The sequence below is a fragment of the Bos indicus x Bos taurus genome, chromosome 18, assembly GCF_003369695.1.
Source record: "Bos indicus x Bos taurus breed Angus x Brahman F1 hybrid chromosome 18, Bos_hybrid_MaternalHap_v2.0, whole genome shotgun sequence".
Lineage (NCBI taxonomy): Eukaryota > Metazoa > Chordata > Mammalia > Artiodactyla > Bovidae > Bos > Bos indicus x Bos taurus.
Genome location: NC_040093.1, coordinates 2158165 through 2183117, shown reverse-complemented (window position 1 = coordinate 2183117; position 24953 = coordinate 2158165). Strand labels below are relative to the sequence as shown.

Below are 24953 nucleotides of genomic sequence, written 5' to 3'. Positions count from 1 at the left end.
TCCAACTCTTTGCGACCCCGTGGACTGTAGCCTACCATGTTCCTCAGTTGATGGTATTTTCTAGGCAAGAGTACTGGACTGGGTTGCTTTTTCCTTCTCCAACAACTGTGGAGGCAGGGCAGACATCTGGCCAATGGCTGACTCCCCCCACCTCCCACCCCGGACAATTAATGAGCAACAGCTTTTATAGATGGAGGGAAGGGGCTACAGGCAGAAACAGCACAGTCAGGTCTGACAATCATCTTGAAACTGGTTATCACTGGTCTAATCAGTGTCATCTTTATTGTTGTAAATACAGTTAACCTTCAGTTCCAGGGTCCATTTGTTTTCATTTCTTGGGTCAATTCTCAGAATTGTGGCAGCTTCTCTCATGGTTTCCCAGGAGGCTCAGTGGTAAAGAATCCACCTGCCAATGCAGGAGACGTGGGTTTGCTCCCTCAGTGGGAAGATCCCTGAAAGAATGGAATGGCAACCCACTGCAGTATTCTTGCCTGGAGAATCCCATGGACGGAGGAATCTGGTAGGCTACAGTCCATGGGGTCACAAAGAGCCACTTCACTTTCTTTTACTTTGCAACTCTATGCACTGCAGCACTCCAGGCTTCCCTGTCCTTCACTATCTCCCAGGAGTTTGCTCAAACTCGTGCCCATTGAGTCGGTGATGCCATCCAACCATCTCATCCTCTGTCGCCTCCTTCTGTCTTAAAGGATTTTACCTTACAGGCCCAAGATGGAGGCAACTAATTCAAAGAAGCAATATAGAATATAAAGATTGGGTCCCTTCAGAAACAGGGGTATTAGAACCATTATCGAGGAATCAACACAAGAAATTAATACGATGAAATATGAATAAGACTTCAAAACATAGACGCAGTTAAGTACTAATTAAGAAAAGTGAATAATAGGGCTTCCCCTGGGGCTCGGAGATAAAGGCTGTGCCTGCCAATGAAAGGACACAAGTGCCATCCCTGACCCGAGAAGGTCCCAGGGCTCAGGAGCAACTAAGGCCGTGCGACACAACCACCGAGCCTGGGAGCCGCCACTACTGAAGCCCAGAGCCCCGAGAGCCCGGGCTCCGCACAAGAGAGGTCACTGCAGTGAGAGGCCTGTGCCCGGTGACTGGAGAGGAGCCCTGTGCCCCGAGCAGCACCAAAGACCCAGCACAGCCGAAAATAAATGGAGTTAAAAATAAAATACATACCGAGGCTGAGAAACTGCTATTGAGGAAACGTGGTGAGGGAGTGAGATGGCGGGTGATAAAGCAACAGCCAGGCCTGTCCGTCTCATAGAACCACTGATTGTGTGGAGATGGGAAGACAGCCTGAGGGTATCAGGGGAAGGACTTTCCAGACAGCGGAGGAAAACCCTACAAGCCAGACTGCAAAGACAGTTGGGCTTGGGGTGGTCACATGTGCAAGGTGGCTGGGAAGTGGAGGAGAAGGTAGAGAGTGTGAGGAGCGGTGCACTCCACGGGTGTGAGAAAGGATTTGGATTTGCCAAGGGAAGATTTCATGCGAGGATGGGCACAATAAAGGACAGAAATAGTATGGACCCAAGAGAAGCAGAAGATATTAAGAAGAGGTGGCAAGAATATACAGAACTATACAAAAAAGATCTTCACGACCCAGATAATCCCAAAGGGGTGATCACTCACCTAGAGCCAGACAGCCTGGAATGTGAAGTCAAGTGGGCCCTAGGAAGAATCACTATGAACAAAGCTAGTGGAGGTGATGGAATTCCAGTTGAGCTATTTCAAATCCTCAGACATGATGCTGTGAAAGTGTTGCACTCAATAAGTCAGCAAGTTTGGAAAACAGCAGTGGCCACAGTGCCCCGCCCTCCACAGTTGTTGCAGAAGGAAATGGCAACCCAGTCCAGTACTCTTGCCCAGAAAATGCCATGGACGGGGGAGCCTGATAGGCTACAGTCCATGGGGTTGCAAAGCGTTGGACTTGACTAAGCAAATACACTTTCACTTTCAACAGTTTCTGGCATCCAAAATAAAGCTAACTTTCCTTTCCCCCAACCTGGCCTCTGTATTGGCTTTTAAGTGCGAGCAGCCAGACACCAATATCTATTACAATATCATCCTTGAGTTTGCCGCCCCCAACTAATTCCCAGGCTAATTAATAGAAGAAAACGCTGATTCTTTGAAAAGAAATACTTTATGATCTCCATTCTGCTCCAAATGACCTCTCTTCATTTCTGCTGGAGGAGAGCCAGGTGGGATGAAAGAGTGCTACCTTGAAGAATCTTTTCAAGCAGAGACACCCTAGAATCCCAGTGTTCAAAAGGGCATTAATATCACATTACCTAACAGTTCATAATTCCAGAGGAATACAGTTACTTTAAATGCTCGCGTGGGTGCTCAGTCGCTTCAGTCATGTCCGATTCTTTGCAACCCAACAGACCATAGCCTGCCAGGCTCCTCTGTCCATGGGATTCTCCAGGCAACATACTGGAGTGGGTTACCATTCCCTTCTCCAGGGGATCTTCCTGATGACGGGATGGAACCTGGGTCTTGTATGGTGCAGGTGGATTGTTTACTACTGAGTCACTGGGGAAGCCTTACAGAGGGATGATATCTCCACATAATAATGGCCATGTAACAAACCGCAGCTATCATCTACTCCATATAAAAAATCTTGGGGATAGGGTGCGATGATTTGGGAGAATGGCATTGAAACATGTCTAATATCATATATGAAACGAGTCTCCAGTCCGAGTTCGACGCACGATAGTGGATGCTTTGGGCTGGTGCACTGGGATGACCCAGAGGGATGATACAGGGAGGGAGGAGGGAGGAGGGTTCACGTTGGGGAACATGTGTATACCTGGGCAGATTCATGTTGATACATGGCAAAAACAACACAAGATAGTAAAGTTAAAAAATAAAATAAAGAAAAAAAAATCTTGGAAGCCAAAATACACAGGACACTTATTTGACAGAAATGTCTCAGTTTATTTGAAATTTAAATTTCACTGGTGATCCTCTTTTTCATCTGGACACTCTGCTAGGAGCATCCTACTTTATGATGAAATCTTCCCTAATGGGGGGACAATCAGCAGTCACCTCAGTTTCACGAAGAAGAAAACTAATGAGACCTGCATTCACTGAAAGAAGAAAACACAGGCTACACTAAAGTAGAAAACGAATTCTGAAGGGAAAGATAAGTCACCACTCAATATTCACCTAATTCATGTGAATGGAACCCCATGGGTTCCTGTATGATCGTAAGTTCTTCACATGTCACCCTTTCATTGTATCACATAAGTGACAAATAATCCAGAATTTCCTTCTCGGAGCAGACGGCACTTGGACCTGATGGTGGGGTCCTGGGTGACTCATTTGGAATGCATTTTCCAGTCGCCTTTGAAAGTCTCAAGCTGACGGAAGGCACTGTGACACTCGGGGCACACGTAGGGCTTGAGCCTAGAGTGGGTGCGTCGGTGAACACTGAGGTTCCCTCGGTGGCTGAAAGCTCTGTCACAGTGCTCACAGCGGAAAGGCTTCTCCTGGGTGTGGGTCCTCTTGTGAGCACGCAGCGTGGAGTCGTGGGTGAACTTCTCGAGGCAGAGATCACAGCTGTAGGGCTTTTCGCCAGTGTGGATCTGCTCGTGAACCCGCAGATCTGAAAGCTGTATGAACCCGTTGGCACATATGTCGCATTGAAAGGGCCTCTCTCCTGTGTGTGTCCTCTGGTGCAAGGTAAGCTGAGATTGATAAGGAAAGCTCTTTTTGCAGATGCTGCATTCAGAGGGTGCCCGTCCCGGGGTTTCTGCTCCCTCAGGAAGACTGGTGGGTCCCACGGTGCCAGATGAACCAACGGAATGGGACCCAAGCTGTCCTGAGAACTCTCCTTGGTCCAAACACGTGGCTGCTTCTTGACCCATGTCTTGGCAAGTCGGACTGCTGTCCCGCTTCCTTTTGACATGTATGCGATTCTTTAGAGGACATCGTCTGGATCCACTTGTGGTGGAAACGTCTCCCTCTGGAACACAGGAAGAAAGGGTTCAGAGTCACATTTTAAATATCAGTTTCTTCTTGAGGATTCTTCTGTCTCTCTATGCTCCCAGAATTCACTGAAAGAAATTCAGCACCACATTTAACAAGGAGCATTTTCTGTGCTGCTGGCCTCACTGGAAACCTGATGTTGGCTGAGAAGTTCCCATCAAGCAACCAAGCTAAGAGCCTGGACTGTGGGACACTGGAACGTTGATGATGGAGAAGGTTGGCACTGGACAATGATCTCCACCCACCCATCAAGGATGGTGATGCTGGCTACCCAGCCCCATGCCACCATGGGAGGGAGTCACTAACTCGGCTGAATTCCACGGTTTTGAATACTCACCAGGACACTTCAGAAGTTCAGGTTCTTGAGATTGAAGGGTTTTTGTCTCTCTTCTGTCTTCCAGCAGGTCCTTCTCCAACTTCCCCCTGGGCGTCAACGCTCCAGCTCACCTGTTTCAGAAACAGTCACTGGCTGGAGAGCTCTCTGGTCCTGACAAGGGACAAACAAGCAGAGTCAAAGCCATTTACCTTAGTCCATGGAAAACTGTTTCCTGTTTCCCCACGGCCTCGTATCTTGATCTAAGACTCCAACTTATGTCATTTTAGGTGATATGCCCTGACTTCTTCTGGTCCACCCCATCACCCTGATTGATAATCATCTCCTGATACTCAAGGCTGTCCTGGATCTATACAGACTGTATCTTGCAATCAAATCAGGACATCACAGTTGGCACTCTGACTTCTCTATGCATAGGTCTCTCCACTCCTGCCTGCCCTTGACTCTGGAAGTAAAGAACTCTAGGTCCAGCTCTCTTGACTCCATCATTGTTGGAGATTTGCCTGGATGCATCTTTGCGACGGTGGTTACCCGGTACATAGGAAGATGATGTCCAGTATTCTTGGTCTCTACTCCATGCAAGTCAAGAGCATCCCCTGCCTATACCCAACCTTATTTGAACAAATCAACTGTCTTCCACTCATTCTTCAGTGTATGAAAGGGAAACTGTTAGTCTGACTCTCTGCAAACCCATGGACTATAGCTGCCAGGTTCCTCTGTTCATGGGATTCTCCAGGCAAGAACATTAGAGTGTAGCCATTCCCTTCTATAGGGGATCTTCCTGACCCAGGGATCGAACCCAGGTCTCCTGCATTGTCAGCAGATTCTTCACCATCTGAGCCACCAGGGAAGCCCAAAGTCCACTGGGGGGCATTTTGAGTCCACTTTAGAGTCACTCCTGCAGTTGCAAGGAATGATCATATTCTGAAATATGATGTGCCCTTGGGCAAAGTGGCCTTGGGTAAATCACCTGTCAGTGCATTTACCTGCAGCAGATTGAACCTAGCATCATATCAGGAAGACAGGATTCCCTTCTCCCCACTCCTAAGACTAGAAGCTTGCATAGCAGAGGGACAGAGATGGATTATCTTCATTCTCACAGTGATTAGAAAAAAATGCCTAGGAACTGAATGTATCCACGGGAATTCCTGGAAGCAATGGGTCCATTCTTGTCCTTTGCCAAATCTCCCCATTACTCCAGCAGCCACACCCACCTGACTCTCTTCTACCTGCTTACACGCTCTCTCCTGCTCCCCAGATAGGTTTGTGGCTCCTGGCGGATTCTGCAGCTCTTGGCTTCCTTCCTGGCCATTCTCTGGAGGTATGACCCTCACAGGGGGTTGGGGCTCCCCACACGTGTCTCTCTCATCGTCCATGTCACCAGCCTTGGCTTCAACCATCTCAATATTGGGATCACGCACAAGATATTTCTGCCCTTGTATGCAGACTATGGTCTGTGAGGCGAGAAATCAATCAAGATCAGTCTGTATAAGACCTGGAATGTAGCTTTCAGGCATCCAATGGCATTGACAATAGAAGCTCCCGTTTGGTGTAAAAGATCTACGTCCTTCGAGTGAGACAGCCAAAAGGATGTCCCAAATTGCCCAACTGTGAACTTCTCTCACCTGTTTGGGAACCACTGATACAAAGCCAAACCCGCAGGTCCTATCTTGTGATCCCTGCAGCTTGCACGTGTCTCCTTGTCCCACACCCATCACTAAGGTCCTACTCATCCAGGTCCTGGGTTTCTGCTTATTTCTCAGCACGTCCTCCAGGGCTTTGCAACTCCACACCCCACTTTCTTTGAGGAAAACCTGGCACTCCAGGGGCATGCAGATCATGAACTGCTCCAGCACCAGCCTGTCCATCATCTGCTCCTTGGTGTGAAGATCCGGCCTCAGCCACAGATGGCAGAGTTCACGGAGTCTCCTCAGATCCTCGACAGGGTCCCATTCCTCTGAGCTGCTAAATGTTCTGAACCGGACGTGCCAGGTTTCCTGGTCACAGTCTGAGTTTTCCATGAGTGTGTCTTGGGGTGGCACGGATGCCGGTGACTCTGCCCCAGGGCTGTCTGTGATGTGTCCACAAGCCTGAAAAACTGTCTGGTCCTCAGCCCTATTGATGGAGCAAATTTCCAGTAGGACTCTGAGGAAATGCTTCTAGAAGTGGGTGCCTAGTTGACACCTATGGAAATGGATTTCCTCTGCTTTTCCTCAGCATTAAAGTCACTGGTTAGAAGTCTAGGGAGACAAAAAAAAAAAGAAAGAAAGAAACAAATGGGTTTCATTTTTTTCCACCCTTCTGTCTCCCCTACATCCCAATATTGGACACCATTGCCCGACTCATTCAATATTTCATGAAACTGCCTGGTCAGAAATGACCATAGGGCTTCCTTGGTGGTCCAGTGGCTAAGAATCTGCTGCCAATGCAGGGGACGTGGGTTTGATTCCTCATATGGGAAGACCCCGCCTGCCTCTAAGCCTGTGCACCAGAACTCTTGAGCTTGAGAGGGGCAACTACTGAACCTGAGCTCTAGACTCCCAGCTCTGCCATGGGAGAAGCCACTGCAATGAAAGCCCATACCCCTCAGCTAGACAGTAGTCCCCTCTAGCTACGACTAGAGAAAGCCCTCACAGCAAAGAAGACCCAGCCCAGCCAAAATGAATGAATTAAAAAACTTAAAACTAATAATAAATATATATGTAGTTTTTAAATGGCCATAGGATGCCGCTCAGAAACCCTTGAAGAAAACCAGCCACCTCACAGCAACATGTGTGGAAACATTCTTCTCCCCTTGCAGAAGAGCTGGATTAACAGTTGTTAACGTGGGGTTAGAGGAAGATCTCCTGTCACAAGGTCTCCCAGCTAATGTAGGATGAACAGAAAGCGAGACCTTTCTGAAACCCACCCGTGTGTCCTGATTTCTAGGCATCCTCCTTGGACGTGCCCACTCATCGCTTACCCCTTCCAGGTTTCTTGCCTTCAGCCTCCTCAGGTCAGGCACTGGCTCTCAAAGTGTGTCTGGAGCTGAAATGTCTGTATTTATAGAGACTTGGGTGAAACTCCAGGGGTTTCCGGCCATAACCTCATCATCCCAGTGATTGGATAAAGGGCATGGAAGGAACCACTTTGGATAATCTGGGTAGATTCCATATCCTGTGGAGACTCCAACAGGAAGAACTATTAAAGAGGCCACCATATTGGTTTGGCCGTAAACTTTCTCTAATGTATTTTATTTACTTTATACTTTGTGGATGTCATTTCCTGGTGAAACAGATTGATTTTCCTGATCTGATGAATTTTTTCTCTCTGCTTGGAGACTGTGAGGCAGTCCAATAATTGTAATCCAATGGTTGTAATCAAATTGGGTTTCCTAATCTTGTTTCTTTCTCATGAAATAAGATATCAAAGACTTTTGTCTAAAATCAGCTGATGAGATCTACTGTAAGAAACCATTTAGGAGAGGCATCACAGAAACCAGAAGTTGTACACCAGTAGGGAAAAAGAGGAGAAAGCAATGCTGCCCCACTCCAGCGCTCTTGCCAGGAAAATCCCATGGATGGAGGAGCCTGGTGGGTTACAGTCCATGCGGTCGCTATGAGTCGGACACGACTGAGCGACTTCACTTTCACATTTCCCTTTCATGCATTGGAGAAGGAAATGGCAACCCACTGCAGTGTTCTTGCCTGGAGAACCCCAGGGACAGGGGAGCCTGGTGGGCTGCCATCTATGGGGTCCCACAATGTCAGACACGACTGGAATGACTTAGCGGCAGTTAGCAAAGTCTTAGAAGAGAAAACACACAGGTCTTTGATAGAAACGTGTTTGTTTATTTGAAACTTAAATTTCACTCGTGATCCTGTATTTAATCTAGCTGTCCTGCTAGGAGCATCCTATTTTACAAGGTATCACTCCTGACAAGAAGGCAATCAGCAGTAGCCTCACTCTGATGATGAGGTACTGAGAACCAGTGAGACACAGCTTCATTGGAAGAACAAGAACAACACAAAGCGAAAACATGTAAGAAAACCAGAGTCTAACACCATAAGGCAATTATCCTCCAATTGAAAATAAACAAATGAAAAAGAAAACTATAGTCTATAGCAAAGTAGAAAACAAAATCCAACGGGAAAAGTAAGTCAACACTCAAGTATCCTAATTCACGCGAATGGAATCCCACTGGGTTCCACGATCCTCCTAAGCCCCTCCCCTGTCATCCACACTTTGTATCACACAGGTGACAAATCATTCTCAATTTTCTCATTAGAACACAAAAGACCTGGACCTGAGAGCAGGGTCCTGAGCCAGTCATCTGGAATGGATTTTCCGGTGGCGTTTGAAAGACCCCAGCTGACTGAAGGCCCTGTGACACTCGGGGCACACGTAGGGCTTGAGGCCAGAGTGGGTGCGTCGGTGAACAGTGAGGTTCGCTCGGTAGGCGAAGGCTCTGTCACAGTGCTCACAGCGGAAAGGCTTCTCCTGGGAATGGGTCACTTTGTGAGCATGCATCGTGGAGTTGTGGGTGAACTTCTTGAGGCAGATATCACAGCTGTAGGGCTTCTCACCAGTGTGGATCCGCTGGTGAACCCGCAGGTCTGAAGGCTGTATGAACCCTTTGGCACAGATGTCGCATTGAAAGGGCCTCTCTCCTGTGTGTGTCCTCTGGTGCACAGTAAGCTGATATTGATAAGGAAAGCTCTTTTTGCACACCTTGCATTCAGAGCGTGCCCGTCCCGGGGTTCCTGCTCCCTCAGAATGACTGGTGGGTCCCATGCTGCCAAATGCACCAACGGAATGGGACCCAAGCTGTCCTGAGAACTCTCCTTGGTCCAAACACGTGGCTGATTCTTGACCCACATCTTGGCAAGTGGGAGTGCTGTCCTGCTTCCTTTTGACATGTCTGTGATTCTTCAGAGGACCTCGTCTGGATCCACTCGGAGTCGAAACATCTCCCTCTGGAACACAAGAGGAAAGGGTTCAGAGCCACATTTGAAGTATCACTTCCTTCCTGGGGACTCTCCCCTCTCTCTCTGCCCTCCCAGAATCTGCTGAAAGAAGACATTCAGCACCATATTTATCAAGGAGCATTTTCCATGGTGCCGGCCTCATTGGAACCATCCCTAATCTTGGCTACAGACTTCCCAGCAACCAAACTACCTAAGAGTCTAGCTGATGAAACACTCTGGAATGTTGACGATGGAGAAGGTTGGCATTGGAGAACCAACTCCTACCCCACAACACCAGGGAAGGGAATGCTGGGTACCCCTTCCTGGATATCAGTTGAGGCAGTCATTACCTCCTGTGGTCTCCAAGTTTTTAATACTCACCATGATTCTGCAGAAGTTCAGGCTCTTGAGACAAAAGGGTTCTTGTCACTCCTGTGTCTTCCAGCAGGTCCTTCTCCAAGTTCTCCTTGGAGGGCGTCTGACACTCCAGTTCACCTGTTTCAGGAATGGTCTCCAGCGGGAGAGCTTTCTGGCCCTGACAAGGGGCAACCAAGCAGAGTCAATTCCACTGCCTTAGCCCACGGCAAGCTCTGTCTCCTCTTTCCCCACCCGCCTCGTACCCTGATCTCACACTCCAGCTTTCTGGATATCAGTTTGGGGGATATGCCCTGACTGCTTCCCATCACCCTGATTGGCAATCCTCTTCTGATTCCCATGTCTGTCCTTGATCTATACCAACCACCTCTGGCGAAAGTCCAGACTTCACAGCTGGCACTGCCAATTATCTTTGCAAATATCTCTCCACCTCATCTCACATTCTCCAGGCCCTGAATCTGAAAGCAGAGGATTCTGGCTAGGGCTCCTGACTTCACCACTTGTTGATACCTTGCCTGGATTTCTCTTCGTCATGGAAGGTGGCCTGGGGCATAATAAGATGATAAGCAGTATAGCTGTTATACTGTATAGCTCTATTCTATACTATGTAGCTCTATTCACGAGAAATCAGTAGCATCTCCTCCCCCGATTCACATTTCCAAAATATCCACTGTCTCCAGGCATACTCCAAAATCTGAGGGGGAAAATGACTCCAACGGGGAACTTGTTATAAATTCAAGGTGTTTACAATATCCCCCAATATTAGTGCGTCTGACGAAATCCATCATGGGTGAAACAGCTGTGAGTTCATTTACCCCTGATGAACCGACCCAGCAGCATCCCGTGGAAACAGGACTCCTCTGCCCTCATCCTTAGGCCACAAGCTTTCATGGTGAAGGACTGTGAAAGATGGACTGTCTTCATTCTCACACTGGACGGAAAACGGCCGGGAATTGAATGCATCCATGGGAATTCCTGGAGGCAGTGGGTCCATTCCTGTCCTTTGCCAAGTTCTCCCAATTACTTCTGCAGCCACGCCCATCCGACCCTCTTCTACCTGTGCCCAGACTGGAGGTCAGGACATCACACTCACCTGCCCCGTCGAAAGGTTCTTGGCTCCTGGCAGATGCTGCCCGTCTTGCCATTCCGGCTGGCCCTCGTCTGGAGGGACCACACTGACTGTAGACTGAGGCTCCCTGGCTCGGTCTCCTTCACCGTGCCCCTCACTGACCTCAGATCCTAACATCTCAACACCCGAGACTGGCATCAAAAAATCCTCGCCTTGGACACGGACACCAGCCTGTGAGGAAAAATTCAGATAGAATCAGTCTCCCTTCACAAAATCCAAAAAGGTGTTCATTGTGTATACCACTCTAGGAGCCCACCTCTTGGGAATGACATTTGAAAGACCAACACGCTCAAAGTGAGGACCAAAGAAACATCTCCAGTGATGCCACAGGCCAAGGTCTCACGCCTGTGGGAATCACTGATTTAGAGCCAAGCCCTCTGATCCTTCTGCTTCATCTCCCAGCTCGCAGCCCCTCATGCCACCGTTCCCTGTCTCACAGGGTCACTAGGGTCCCACTCACCCATTTCTGCAGTTTCTGCTTCTTTCTCAGCACCTCCTCCAGATCCTTACAAGTCTCGGCACCACTACTTTTGACCAAGACCTGGATGTCCGGTGGCATGCACATCACGAACTGCTCCAGCACCAGCCTGTCCACCATCTCCTCCTTGGTGTGAAGATCCGGCCTCAGCCACAGACTGCAGAGTTCATGGAGCCTCCTCAGAGCCTTGATCGGGTCAGATTCGTCCGAGCTGCTAAATGTTCGGAAGCAAACACGCAACTTTTCAAGGTCGGAGTCGGGGTTTTCCCTTCGGGTGTCTTGGCATGGCGCAGACGCTGGAGACCCTGCTCCGGGGATGTCCGCGAAGGGGCCACGACCCCTTGTCTGGTTCTCAGCCATACCGACTGTAGAGCTTTTCAGTAGGACTCTGGGCAAATGCTTCTGGAAGTGGGTGCACAACTGACCCCGAAGGAAAGGAATTTCCTCTTGCTTTTCCTCAGTAATAGATTCAGTATTCAGAAATATGGGGGCAAAAAAGAAAAACGAATGCAGCCAATTAGTTTTATTTTCATCCACCTTACCATCCCTCGTCCCAATACTGGGCATTATTCTCCCCTCAGAATTTCACACCAGGGACAAGAATCCATTCTCTTATTCCTCCGACATCCATCTTATAGTACAAGAATCTGTGTGGTCAAACCTGTCCACAAGTCAATGCTTAAAAGCCCTTGTTGGAAAAATGAACCACACCAGACGACACCATGGAGTGTGGAAACAATCTCATCTCACTCAAGAGTTCCACAAATGAACCACAGTTCACGTGTGGCCGGAGGGAGATCGGTGGATTTCACACGGTCTCTGAGCGAATGCAAGGTGAACAGAAAGCCAAGAGTTACTGAAACCCACTTCCACGTGCCCTGACTTTCTAGCGTTCTCTTTAGACAATTCCCACCAATTACCTCTTTGAAGCCTTCTCCCCTCGGTCCTCCTCAGTTGGGGACTTGCTCTCAAACTCGGCCGGCGGAGAAGCGTCTCTCTATGGAGCTGGAAGAAATGCCGGACCTCTCGGCCTGTTACGCAATCGGCGCATGGATTCGTTGGGGGCGGGGCAAACCATTCTAGATAATTCCTCTTTACTTAATCACAGGAATTCGATTGCCCATGGAAATTCTCTCAGAACAAACCATGATTTACTAAAGAGGCCTCCATAGTGATTTAGCGACAGATTCTGTGTATTTGTTTTGTTCTATCTTTGGCCAACCAGGGAGGCAGGTGCGGGCTCAGTTCCCAGGCCGCGGAAGGAAACCACGCCACCTGCAGAGGAGCGCTGAGGCTCACCCGCTGGGCCGCTAGGGAAATCCCTCGGTTTCCTTTTGGATTTCATTGATTTTGGACTTTGGGGACTGCATTTTGGGGTGAACGGACCGGTTTTAATGATCTCTTGAATTTTTGGTCTCACTGCCTGGAGAGTTTGACGGAGTCATAGACATGATGGTGGAAGCCAGATCGGTTTGACTCCTGTCTTCTTTCTGTTCTTGTGAGATAAGTCTTCAAAGGCTTTTCTAAAATCATCCGATGGGCTAAGGTGTGAGAAGACCCGATTTCTAGTAGGCTTTTTGAAGAGTAGAAGTTGTACACCAATAGGAAAAAACAATGACACCTATCACTTTCGGAATCCTTCCTTTTTCAAAACACCTTGAGAAGAAATCCCCGAACAAGTATGGCGTGAGTCAATCTACCTCAGCATAGTAATAGCCATGTAGGCAAAACCACGGCTATCACCTATTCCCTGTAGAAAAGTCTTAGAAGATACCAGACACTCTTTGACAAAAATGTGTTTATTTAAATGTAAATTCCACGGCAGAGCCTGGCCTCTGTGCCAGGAACATGTAGTTTTACATGAAGTCCCACCTAACAGGAAAGCAGTCAACAGTAGGCTCAGTTTCATGATGAAGTTCTGATAACTAATGAGACATGCTTTGAGTAAAAGAATAACAAAAGAAAGCAAAAACTGATTGAAACAGGCTACACTAAAGTAGAAAACAAAATCCAAAGGGAACGATAAGCCATCACTCAAATGTCCTCCTCATTCATGTAAATGGAAGCCCCTGGACCCAATATCCTCCGAAGCTCTTCCCATGTCATCCACCCTTTGTGTTACAGAAGTGACAAATCATTGTGAATTTCCTTCTTCGAGCAGAAACGACTTGGACCTGAAGGCAGGGTCCTGGGCCAGTGGTTCGGAATGGGTTTCCTGGTGGGATGTGAGAGACCCCAGGGAGCAGAAGGCAGGTGACACTCAGGGCACATGTTGAGCTCGAGCCCAGAGTGGGACCACTGAGCTTCCCACTGTGGTTGAAAGCTTTTTCACAGTGCTCACAGCAGAAAGGCTTCTCTTGGGTGTGGGTCCTCTGGTGAGCGTGCAGCGTGGAGTCGTGGGGGAACTTCTTGGGGCAGAGATCGCAGCTGTAGGGCTTCTCGCCCACGTGGGTCTCCTGGTGAACGCACAGGTCCGGAGGCTGAATGAACTATTGGACATGGATGTTGCTTTTTTCTTTTTGTAATTTAAAGGGCCGTCTCTCTTTAATGCGGTTCCAGAATAAGAGCCCATTACTTTGATAACCACGGGCTCAGCAGAAGGCTCAAAAGGATGTGTATAAAAGGCTGTTTCCAAAGGCTCCAGAGATGACCCCAACTCTGCTTCCTGCTTCCCCTGGACAATACTCCATCTCCTGGGTGGGGCGGCTACTTGGTCCAGCTGACTTTAGGAATGTCATAGTGCTCCGTGAGTGTGTCCAGGTGCCTGTTGAAGTCCTCCACTCTCTGCTTGTGGGTTTTGGATGCTTTCTTCAGGATCCTCTCCATTTGTCGCATCTCCTGCACCTTCTCAAAGGCCTCCTGGGCTGGGGTCAGCTTGTCGAGGTGGCGCCTCAGCTCCTCCTCCTGGTTCTTCTGGATTTTCCCCATCGTTTCCAGGAGTTTTGCCTTGTCTGTGTCCTTTTTCTTCTTCCACTTGGTCACGCCAAGCTCTGTGACTCCTTTGAGCTTCAGGGGTCCCTTTTGGACCTGCTCGTAGGCGTCCATGCTGCCCATCTGTGGATTCGGATTTCTAAATGGACAAGAGTGCGGGGTCAGTTTTCTCAAATGGAAATTGGGACAATATCGTTCTCCTGTGTAAATCCGAGAGGTTCCCTCTGTGTGGGTTAACAGCAATGAACACAGACGAACATCTCTGCTTAGCCCAGGGGGCCAGGGATCAGAAAGCCTTGAGGAATAAATGCAGCACACCACACCACAGCATGGAGGGTGGCAACACCCTATAAATCAGGGTGATTTATAAACCTATACATCAGATGGAGGCACGCAGGGGGAACCTGAAAGACCTCTTATTTAAAATGTCTTTTCTGCAAGAGAAGGATCTGTGTTCCATTATAGTTCCCAAGTTCCATTTACATGTTTAAAGTCTGTGAGGAAGTTCTCTTCCTCACAGAGAGCTCAGCAGTCAACCGTAGTTAATATGGAGTTTAAGGGAGATCCACCGCTTTCACAAGATCTTTGAGCTGATGCAAGGTGAGTAGAAAACCCAGCCTTCTGAAACCCACCACCTCCTTCTGTATTGATTCCCATACCTTCTCCTTAGACGTTCTCACTCATCACTTACCTCCTAGGAGCCCTCTTGCCGTCAGGCTCCTCATGTCGGTGACTGGCTATCAGAATGTGTCTGGGGCTGAAACATCTTATTTATAGACGGCCGGGGGGAATGGCAAGGGTCCCTGCTTGTTACCCCATCAGCACAGCGATTGTGCAAGGGTGGTTCAAGCCATTTATATGACCTCATTTTAGAGAATCCAATTTATCCACAGATCCAGTTTCACACAGACACTCCACTGGAAAAAAACCCACAATTTATTAAAGAGGCCTCCATATTGGTTTTCTGGTAGACTTCTCTGATAGCTCAGGTGGTAAAGAATCCACCTACAATGCAGGAGATGCTGTAGTAATTCCTGGGTCAGGAAGATCTGCTGGAGAAGAGATACGCTACTCACTCCAGTATTCTTGGGCTTCCCTTGTGGCTCAGCTGGGAAAGAAGTAAAGTGAAAGTCTTTCAGTCATGTCCAACACTTTGTGACCCCGTGGATATACAGTCCATGGAATTCTCCACGCCAGAAGATGAGTCGGTAGCTGTTCCCTTCTCCAAGGGATCTTCCCAACCCAGGTATCAAAGCCAGGTCTCCCGTATTGCAGGCAGATTCTTTACCACCAGGGAAGCCCATGCACTTTTTGGTAGTAAGATTGATTTTCCTGGTCTATCAAATACTTTTCTCATTTACCTGGAGAGTTGGAAGGAGTCAAAGCATAGGTATCTGAAAGTTTTACCTAGTTTGGTTAGTGGCGGAAGAAGAAAAAGGACATAGACAAGGCAAAACTCCTGGAAACGATGGGAAAAATCCGGAAGAACCAGGAGGAGGAGCTGAGGTGCCACCTCGATAAGCGGACCCCAGCCCAGGAGGCCTTTGAGAAGGTGCAGGAGAAGCAACAAATGGAGAGGATCCTGAAGAAAGCATCAGAAAGCATCAGAGAGTCACTCAGTCATGTCCAACTCTTTGCAGCCCCGTGGACTGTAGCCTACCAGGGTCCTCCGTCCATGGCATTCCAGGCAAGAGTACTGGACTGGGTTGCCATTTCCTTCTCCAACAACTGTGGAGGTGGGGCAGACGTTTGTCCAATGGCAGACTCCCCCCACCTCCCACCCCGGACAATTTATGAGTGACAGCTTTTATAGATGGAGGGAGGGGGCTACAGGCAGAAACAGTGTAGTCAGCTCTGACAACCATCTTAAAAGTGGTCATCACTGGTCTGATGTGTGTCATCTTGATTGTTGTAAATACAGTTAACCTTCAGTTCCAGGGTGCATTTGTTTTCATTTCTTGGGTCATTCTCAGAATCTCTCATGGTTTCCCAGGAGGCTCAGTGGTAAAGAATCCGCCTGCCAATGCAAGAGACATGGGTTTGCTCCCTCGGTTGGGAAGTTCCCCAAGAGAAGGGAATGGCAACCCAGTGAAGTATTCTTGCCTGGAGAATCCCATGGACGGAGGAACCTGGTTGGCTACAGTCCATGGGGTCACAAACAGCCTCTTCACTTTGCAACTCCATGGACTGCAGCACGCCAGGCTTCCCTGTCCTTCACTATCCCCCAGGAGTTTGCTCAACCTCGTGTCCATTAATTTGGTGATGCCATCAAACCATCTCATCCTCTGTCGCCTCCTACTATCTCAAAGGATGTTAACTTACAGGCCCAAGATGGAGGCAACTAATTCAAAGAAGCAATATAGAATATAAAGACTGGGTCTCTTCAGAAACAGGGGTATTAGAACCATTATCAAAGAATCAACACAAGAAGTTAATATGATGAAATATGAATAAGACTTCAAAACACAGACACAGTTAAGTAGTAGTTAAGAAAGTGGATAATAGGGCTTCCCTGGGGGGCTCGGAGGTAAAGGCTGTGCCTGCCAATGAGAGGACACAGGTTCCATCCCTGACCCGAGAAGATGCCAGGGCTCAGGAGCAACTAAGGCCGTGCGACACAACCACCGAGCCTGGGAGCCGCCACTACTGAAGCCCAGAGCCCCGAGAGTCGGGGGTCCCCACAAGACAGGTCACTGCAGCGAGAAGCCTGTGCCCCGCGACTGGAGAGGAGCCCTGCACCCCGAGCAGCAACAAAGACCCAGCACAGCCAAAAACAAATGGAGTTAAAAATAAAATACATACCGAGGCTGAGAAACTGCTATTGAGGAAACGTGGTGATGGAGTGAGATGCCACGTGATAAAGCAACAGCCAGGCCTGTCCGTCTCAGAGAACCACTGATTGTGTGGAGATCGGAGGACAGCCTGAGGGTGTCGGGAGAAGGACTTTCCAGACAGTGGAGGAAAACCCTAGAAACCAGACCGCAAAGCCAGTTGGGCTTGGTGTGGTCAGGTGTGCAAGGTGGCTGGGGAGTGGAGGAGAAGGTAGAGTGTGTGAGGAGCGGTGCCCTCCGAGGGTGTGAGAAAGTATTTGGATTTGCCAAGGGAAGATTTCATGCAAGGATGGGCACAATAAAGGACAGAAATGGTATGGACCCAAGAGAAGCAGAAGATATTAATATACAGAACTATACAAAAAAGATCTTCACGACCCAAATAATCCCGAAGGTGTGATCACTCACCTAGAGCCAGACATCCTGAATGTGAAGTCAAGTGGGCCTTAGGAAGAATCACTATGAACAAAGCTAGTGGACGTGATGGAATTCCACTTGAGCTATTTCAAATCCTCAGGCATGATGTTGTGAAAGTGTTGCGCTCAATAAGTCAGCAAATTTGGAAAAGTCAGCAGTGGCCACAGGATGGGAAAAGGTCAGTTTTCATTCCAATCCCAAAGAAAGGCAATGCCAAAGAATGTTCAAACTACTGCACAATTGCACTCATCGCACATGCTAGCATAGTAATGCTCAAAATTCTCCAAGCCACTCTTCATCAGTAAGTGAACCATGAACTTTCAGATGCTCAAGGTGGATTTAGAAAAGGCAGAGGAACCAGAGATCAAATTGCCAACATCAATTGGATCATTGAATAAGCACGAGCATTCCAGAGAAACATCTACTTCTGCTTTATTGACTATGCCACAGCCTTTGACTGTGTGGATCACAAGAAACTGTGGAAAATTGTTAGACAGGAATGCCAGACTTCATGAGCTGCCTCCTGAGAAATCTGTATGCAGTTCAGGAAGCAACAGTTAGAACTGGACTTGGAACAACGGACTGATTCCAAATCAGGAAAGGAGTACATCAAGGATGTATATTGTTACCCTGCTTATGTAATTTATATGCAGAGTACATCATGAGACAAGCTGGGCTGGATGAAACACAAGCTGGAATCAAGATTTGCAGGAGAAATATCAATAACCTCAGATACACAGATGACACGACCCTTCTGGCAGAAAGCGAAGAATAACCAGAGTCCCTTGATGAAAGTCAAAGAGGAGAGTGAAAATCTTGTCTTAAAACTCAATATTCAGAAAACTAAGATCATGGCATCTGGTCCCATCCCTTCATGGCAAACAGATGGGGAAACAGTGGAAAAAGTGAGATAATTTATTTACAAGGCGGGGGAGCTCCAAACTCACTGCAGATGGTGACTGTAGCTATGAAATTAAAAGACTCCTGCTCCCACAAAGAGAAAACCTCTCGGATCTACAGTAGAGAACGATATTTTCCCAATTTCCATTTCAGAAACCTGACCCACCCCCGACTTTTGTCCATTTAGAAATATGAATCCAAAAATGGGCAGCATGGACGCCTACGAGCAGGTCCAAAAGGGACCCCTGAAGCTCAAAGGAGTCACAGAGCTTGGTGTGACCAAGCGGAAGAAGAAAAAGGACAGAGACAAGGCAAAACTCCTGGAAACGATGGGGAAAATCCAGAAGAACCAGGAGGAGGAGCTGAGGCGCCACCTCGACAAGCTGACCCCAGCCCAGGTGGCCTTTGAGAAGGTGCGGGAGAAGCGACATATGGAGAGGATCCTGAAGAAAGCATCCAAAACCCACAAGCAGAGAGTGGAGGACTTCAACAGACACCTGGACACGCTCACGGAGCGCTATGACATTCCTAAAGTCAGCTGGACCAAGTAGCCGCCCCACCCAGGAGATGGAGTATTGTCCAGGGGAAGCAGGAAGCAGAGTTGGGGTCATCTCTGGAGCCTTTGGAAACATTCTTTTACACATATTTTGTTGAGGCTTCTGCTGAGCCCGTGCTTATCAAAGTAATGGGCCCTTATTCTGGAACCGCATAAAAGAGAGACGGCCCTTGAAATTACAAAAAGAAAAAAGCGACATCCACGTCCAGTGGTTCATGCAGCCTCCGGACCTGTGTGTTCACCAGGAGACCCACAGGGCGAGAAGCCCTACGGCTGTGATCTCTACCCCAAGAGGTTCCCTCACGACTCCACGCTGCACACTCACCAGAGGACCCACACCCAAGAGAAGCCTTTCTGCTGTGAGCACTGTGAAAAAGCTTTCAACCACAGGGGGGACCTCATGGTCACACTCTGGGCTCGAGCCCTACATGTGCCCTGAGTGTCACGTGCCTTCTGCTCCCTGGGGTCTCTCAAATCCCACCAGGAAACCCATTCCGAACCACTGGCCCAGGACCCTGCCCTCGGGTCCAAGAAGGAAATTCACAATGATTTGTCACTTCTGTAACACAAAGGGTGGATGACATGGGAAGAGCTTCGGAGGATATTGGGTCCAGGGGCTTCCATTTACATGAATGAGGAGGACATTTGAGTGATGGCTTATCGTTCCCTTTGGATTTTGTTTTCTACTTTAGTGTAGCCTGTTTCAAAAAGTTTTTCTTTCTTTTGTTATTCTTTTACTCAAAGCATGTCTCATTAGTTATCAGTACTTCATCATGAAACTGAGCCTACTGTTGACTGCCTTCCTGTTAGGCAGGACTTCTCTGTAAACCTGCATGGTCCTGGCACAGAGGCCAAGCTCTCCAGTGGAATTTAAATTTCAAATAAACACATTTCTGTCAAATGTGTCTGTGTAGTTTCTAAGACTTTTCTACAGGGAATAGGTGATGGCCGTGGTTTTGCCTACATGGCTGTTATTATGCTGAGATAGATTCAGTCACTCCATACTTGTTCAGGTATTTCTTCCCGAGGTGTTTTGAAAAAGGAAGGCTTCCGAAAGTGATAGGTGTCATTCTTGTTCCTATTGGTGTACAACTTCTAGTCTTCAAAAAGGCTACTTAGAAATCGGGTCTTCTCACACCTTAGCTCATCAGCTGATTTTAGGAAAGCCTTTTAAGACTTATCTCACAAGAACAGAAAAGACGAGAGGAGTCCAACCGATCTGGCTCCCAGCCAGATTCCAGTCATGTCTCTGACTCCGTCAAACCCTCCAGGCAGTGAGACCAAAAATTCTCGAGAACATTAAAACCAGTCCGTTCACCCCAAAATGCAGTCCCCAAAGTCCAAAATCAATCAAATCCAAAAGGAAACCGAGGGATTTCCCTAGCGGTCCAGCGGGTGAGACTTAGCGCTCCCGCTGCAGGTGGCGTGGTTTCCTTCCGCGGTCTGGGAACTGAGACCGCACGTGCCTCCCTGCTTGGCCAAAAACAGAACAACAACAACAAAAAAAATACACAGAATCTGTGGCTAAATCACTATGGAGGCCTCTTTAATAAATCGTGGTTTGTCCTGAGCGAATTTCCATGGGCAATCGAATCCCTGTGATTAAGTAAAGAGGGATTATCTAGAATGGTTTGCCGCGCCCTCAACGAATCCATGCGCCGATTGCGTAACAGGCCGAGAGGTCCGGCATTTCTTCCAGCTCCATAGAGAGACGTTTCTCCGCCGGCCGAGTTTGAGAGCAAGTCCCCAACTGAGGAGGACCGAGGGGAGAAGGCTTCAAAGAGGTAATTGGTGGGAAATGTCTAAAGAAAACGCTCGAAAGTCAGGGCACGTGGAAGTGGGTTTCAGTAAGTCCTGGCTTTCTGTTCACCTTGCATTTCGCTCAGAGACCGTGTGAAATCCACCGATCTCCCTCCGGCCACACGTGAACTGTGGTTCATTTGTGGAATCTTCTGTGAGATGAGATTGTTTCCACACTCCATGGTGTCGTGGGGTGTGGTTCATTTTCTCAACAAGGGCTTTTAAGCAGTGCCCTGTGGACAGTTTTGACCACACAGTTTCTTGTACTATAAGATGGATGTCGGAGGAATAAGAGAATGGATTCTTGTCCCTGGTGTGAAATTCTGAGGGGGGAATAATGTCCAGTATTGGGATGAGGGATGGTAGGGTGGATGAAAATAAAAGTATTTGGCTGCATTCGTTTATCTTTTTTCCCCCATATTTCTGAATACTGAATCTATTACTGAGGAAAAGCAAAAGGAAATTCCTTCCATCGGGGTCAGTTGGGCACCCACTTCTAGACCATTTGCCCAGAGTCCTACTGAAAAGCTCCAAAGTCGGTATGGCTGAGAACCAGACAAGGGGTCGTGGCCCTGTCGTGGACAGCCCCAAAGGGAAAACCCCGACTCCAACCGTGAAGACTTGCGAGTTCGCTTCAGAACGTTTAGCAGCTCGGACGAATCCGACCCGATCAAGGCTCTGAGGAGGCTCCGTGAACTCTGCAGTCTGTGGCTGAGGCCGGATCTTTACACCAAGGAGCAGATGGTGGACAGGCTGGTGCTGGAGCAGTTCGTGATGTGCATGCTGCAGGACATCCACATCTTAGTCAAAAGTAGTGGTGCCGAGACTTGTAAGGATCTGGAAGAGGTGCTGAGAAAGAAGCAGAAACTGACGAAATGGGTGAGTAGGACCCTAGTGACCCTGTGAGACAGGGAACGGTGGCATGAGCAGCTGGGAGCTGGGAGATGAAGGAGAAGGATCAGAGGGCTTGGCTCTGAATCAGTGATTCCCAGAAGGGCGAGCACTTGGCCTGTGGCATCACTGGAGATGTTTCTGTACATCCTCACTTTGAGGGTGTTGGTCTTTCAAATGTCATTCCCAGGAGGTGGCCTTCTAAGGTAGTATATGCAATGAATACCTTTTTGGGTCTTGTGAAGGGAGACTAATCCTATTTGAATTTTTTGTCACAGGCTGTAGTCCGTGTCCAAGGCAAGGATTTTTTGATGCCAGTCTCGGGTGTTGAGATGTTAGGATCTGAGGTCAGTGAGAGGCACAGTGAGGAAGACCAAGCCAGGGAGCCCCAGTCTACAGTCAGTGTCATCCCTCCAGACGAGGGCCAGCAGGAAAGCCGAGACGGGCAGCATCTGCCAGGAGCCAAGGACCTGTTGAGGGGGCAGGTGAGTATGATGTCCTGACCTCCAGTCTGGGAGCAGGTAGAAGTGGGTCGAGTGAGTGTGACTGCGCAAGTATTTGGAGAACTGGGCAAAGGACAGGAATGGACCCATTGCCTCCAGGAATTCCCATGGATGCATTCTGTTCCCGGTCGTTTTCCAGCCAGTGTGAGAATGAAGACAGTCCCTCTTTCATAGTCCTTCACCATGAGAGCTTGTGGCCCTAAGCATGAGAGAGAGGAGTCCTGTTTCCACGGGATGGTGCTCGGTCACTTTATCAGGGGTAAATGCACTCACAGCTGTTTCCCCCATGATGGATTTCATCAGAGGCACTAATATTGGGGGATATTGTAAACACCTTGAATTGAATAACAAGTTCCCTGTTGGAGTCATTTTCCCCCTCAGATTTTGGAGTATGTCTGGAGAGAGTGGATTTTTTGAAATGTGAATCAGGGGAGGACATGCTACTGATTTCTCATGAATCGAGCTATATAGTATAGAATAGAGCTATATAGTATAACACCTATACTGCTTATCATCTTATTATGCCCCAGGCCACCTTCCATGACGAACAAAAATCCAGGCAAGGTATCAACAAGTGGTGAAGTCAGGAGCCCTAGAGCCAGAATCCTCTGCTTTCAGATTCAGGGCCTGGAGAATGTGAGATGAGGTGGAGAGATATGTGCAAAGATAATTGGCAGAGCCAGCTTTCAAGTCTGGATCTGTTTGCCAGAGGTGGTCGGTGTAGATCAAGGACAGACATGAGAATCAGAAGAGGATTGCCAATCAGGGTGATGGGAAGCAGTCAGGGCATATCCCCCAAACTGATATCCAGAAAGCTGGAGTGTGAGATCAGGGTACGAGGCGGGTGGGGAAAGAGGAGACAGAGCTTGCCGTGGGCTAAGGCAGTGGGATTGACTCTGCTTGGTTGCCCCTTGTCAGGGCCAGAAAGCTCTCCTGCTAGAGACCATTCTTGAAACAGTTGAACTGAAGGGTCAGACGCCCTCCAAGGAGAACTTGGAGAAGGACCTGGTGAAAGACACAGGAGTGACAAGAACCCTTTCGGCTCAAGAGCCTGAACTTCTGCAGGATCATGGTGAGTATTAAAAACTTGGAGACCACAGGAGGTAATGACTGCCTCCACTGATGTCCAGGAAGGGGTACCCAGCATTTCCATCCCTTGGTGTTGGGGTAGGAGTTGCTTCTCCAATGCCAACCTTCTCCATCGTCAATGTTTCAGAGTGTTTCATTAGCTAGACTCTTAGGTAGTTTGTATGCGGGGAAGTCTGTAGCCAAATTAGGGATGGTTCCAATGAGGTCGGCACCATGGAAAATGCTCCTTGATAAATATGGTGCTGAATCTCTTCTTTCAGCAGATTTTGGGAGGGCAGAGAGAGGGGAGAGTCCCCAGGAAGGAAGTGATACTTCAAATGTGGCTCCTGAACCCTTTCCTCTTGAGTTCCAGAGGGAGATGTTTCCACCCCGAATTTATCCAGATGAGGTCCTCTGAAGAATCGCAGACACGTCAAAAGGAAACGGGACAGCAGTCCCTCTTGCCAAGACGTGCTTCAAGAGGCAGCCACGTGTTTGGATCAAGGAGAGTTCTCAGGACGACTTGGGTTCCATTCCCTTGGTTCATCTGGCACTGGGGGACCCACCAGTCTTCCTGAGGGAGCAGGAACCCCAGGACGGGCACCCTCTGAATGCAAGGTGTGCAAAAAGAGCTTTCCTTATCAATCTCAGCTTACCTTGCACCAGAGGACACACACAGGAGAGAGGCCCTTTCAATGTGACATCTGTGCCAGAGGGTTCATACAGCCTTCAGACCTGGGGGTTCACCAGCGGATCCACACTGGCGAGAAGCACTACAGCTGTGACATCTGCATCAAGAAGTTCACCCACGACTCCACACTGCGCGCTCACAAGAGGACCCACACCCAGGAGAAGCCTTTCCTCTGTGAGCACTGTGACAGAGCTTTCGGCCACCGAGGGAACCTCAGTGTTCACCGGTGCACCCACTCTGGCCTCAAGCCCTACGTGTGCCCCGAGTGTCACAGTGCCTTCAGTCAGCTGGGGACTTTCAAACGCCACCGGAAAATCCATTCCAGATGACTGGCTCAGGACCCTGCCCTCAGGTCCAGGTCTTTTCTGTTTTAATGAGAAAATTTAGAATGATTTGTCACCTCTGTGATACAAAGTGTGGATGACAGGGGAGGGGCTTAGGAGGATCGTGGAACCCAGTGGGGTTGCATCTCACGTGAATTCGGATATTTAAGTGAATTAGGGTACTTGAGTGATGACTTATTTTTCCCTTTGGATTTTGTTTTCTACTTTGCTATAGACTATAGTTTTCTTTTTCATTTGTGAATTTTCAATTGGAGAAGAATTGCCTTACGATGTTAGACTCTGGTTTTCTTACATATTTTCGCTTTGTGTTGTTCTTGTTCTTCCAGTGAAGCTGTGTCTCACCGCTTATCAGTACCTCATCATCAGAGTGAGGCTTCTGCTGATTGCCTTCTTGTCAGGTGTGATTTCCTTGTAAAATAGGATACTCCTAGCAGGACGGCTAGAGAAGGCAATGGCACTCCACTCCAGTACTCTTGCCTGGAAAATCCCATGGATGGAGGGGCCTGGTGGGCTACAGTCCATGGCGTCGCCAAGAGTCGGACACGACTGAGCAACTTCACTTTCACTTTTCACTTTCATGCATTAGAGAAGAAAATGACAACCCACTCCAGTGTTTTTGCCTGGAGAATCCCAGGGATGGGGGAGCCTGGTGGGCTGCCATCTATGGGGCTACACAGAGTCGGACACGACTGAAGCGACTTAGCAGCAGCAGCAGCAGCAGCAGGATGGCTAGTTTAAATACAGG

General features: G+C 48.5%; 1 protein-coding gene and 4 pseudogenes across 1 annotated transcript; 2 read left to right on the top strand and 3 right to left on the bottom strand.

Moving 5' to 3' along the window:
* Positions 1–3344: 3344 nt before the first annotated feature.
* Positions 3345–6682, bottom strand: LOC113875796 (annotated as a pseudogene).
* Positions 6683–8656: 1974 nt separating this feature from the next.
* LOC113875548 (zinc finger and SCAN domain-containing protein 5B-like) lies at positions 8657–11636 on the bottom strand. Its single transcript, XM_027514045.1, has 4 exons — positions 11259–11636; positions 10763–10969; positions 9676–9829; positions 8657–9303 (listed from the first exon to the last, which is right to left on the bottom strand). The coding sequence occupies exons 1-4, from the start codon at positions 11634–11636 to the stop codon at positions 8657–8659; spliced, it is 1386 nt and encodes a 461-aa protein (XP_027369846.1).
* Positions 11637–13982: 2346 nt separating this feature from the next.
* On the bottom strand, positions 13983–14321 carry LOC113875565 (annotated as a pseudogene).
* A 4246-nt stretch (positions 14322–18567) lies between these two features.
* LOC113875564 lies at positions 18568–18906 on the top strand (annotated as a pseudogene).
* Positions 18907–20709: 1803 nt separating this feature from the next.
* On the top strand, positions 20710–24193 carry LOC113875795 (annotated as a pseudogene).
* The last annotated feature ends 760 nt before the right edge of the window (positions 24194–24953 follow it).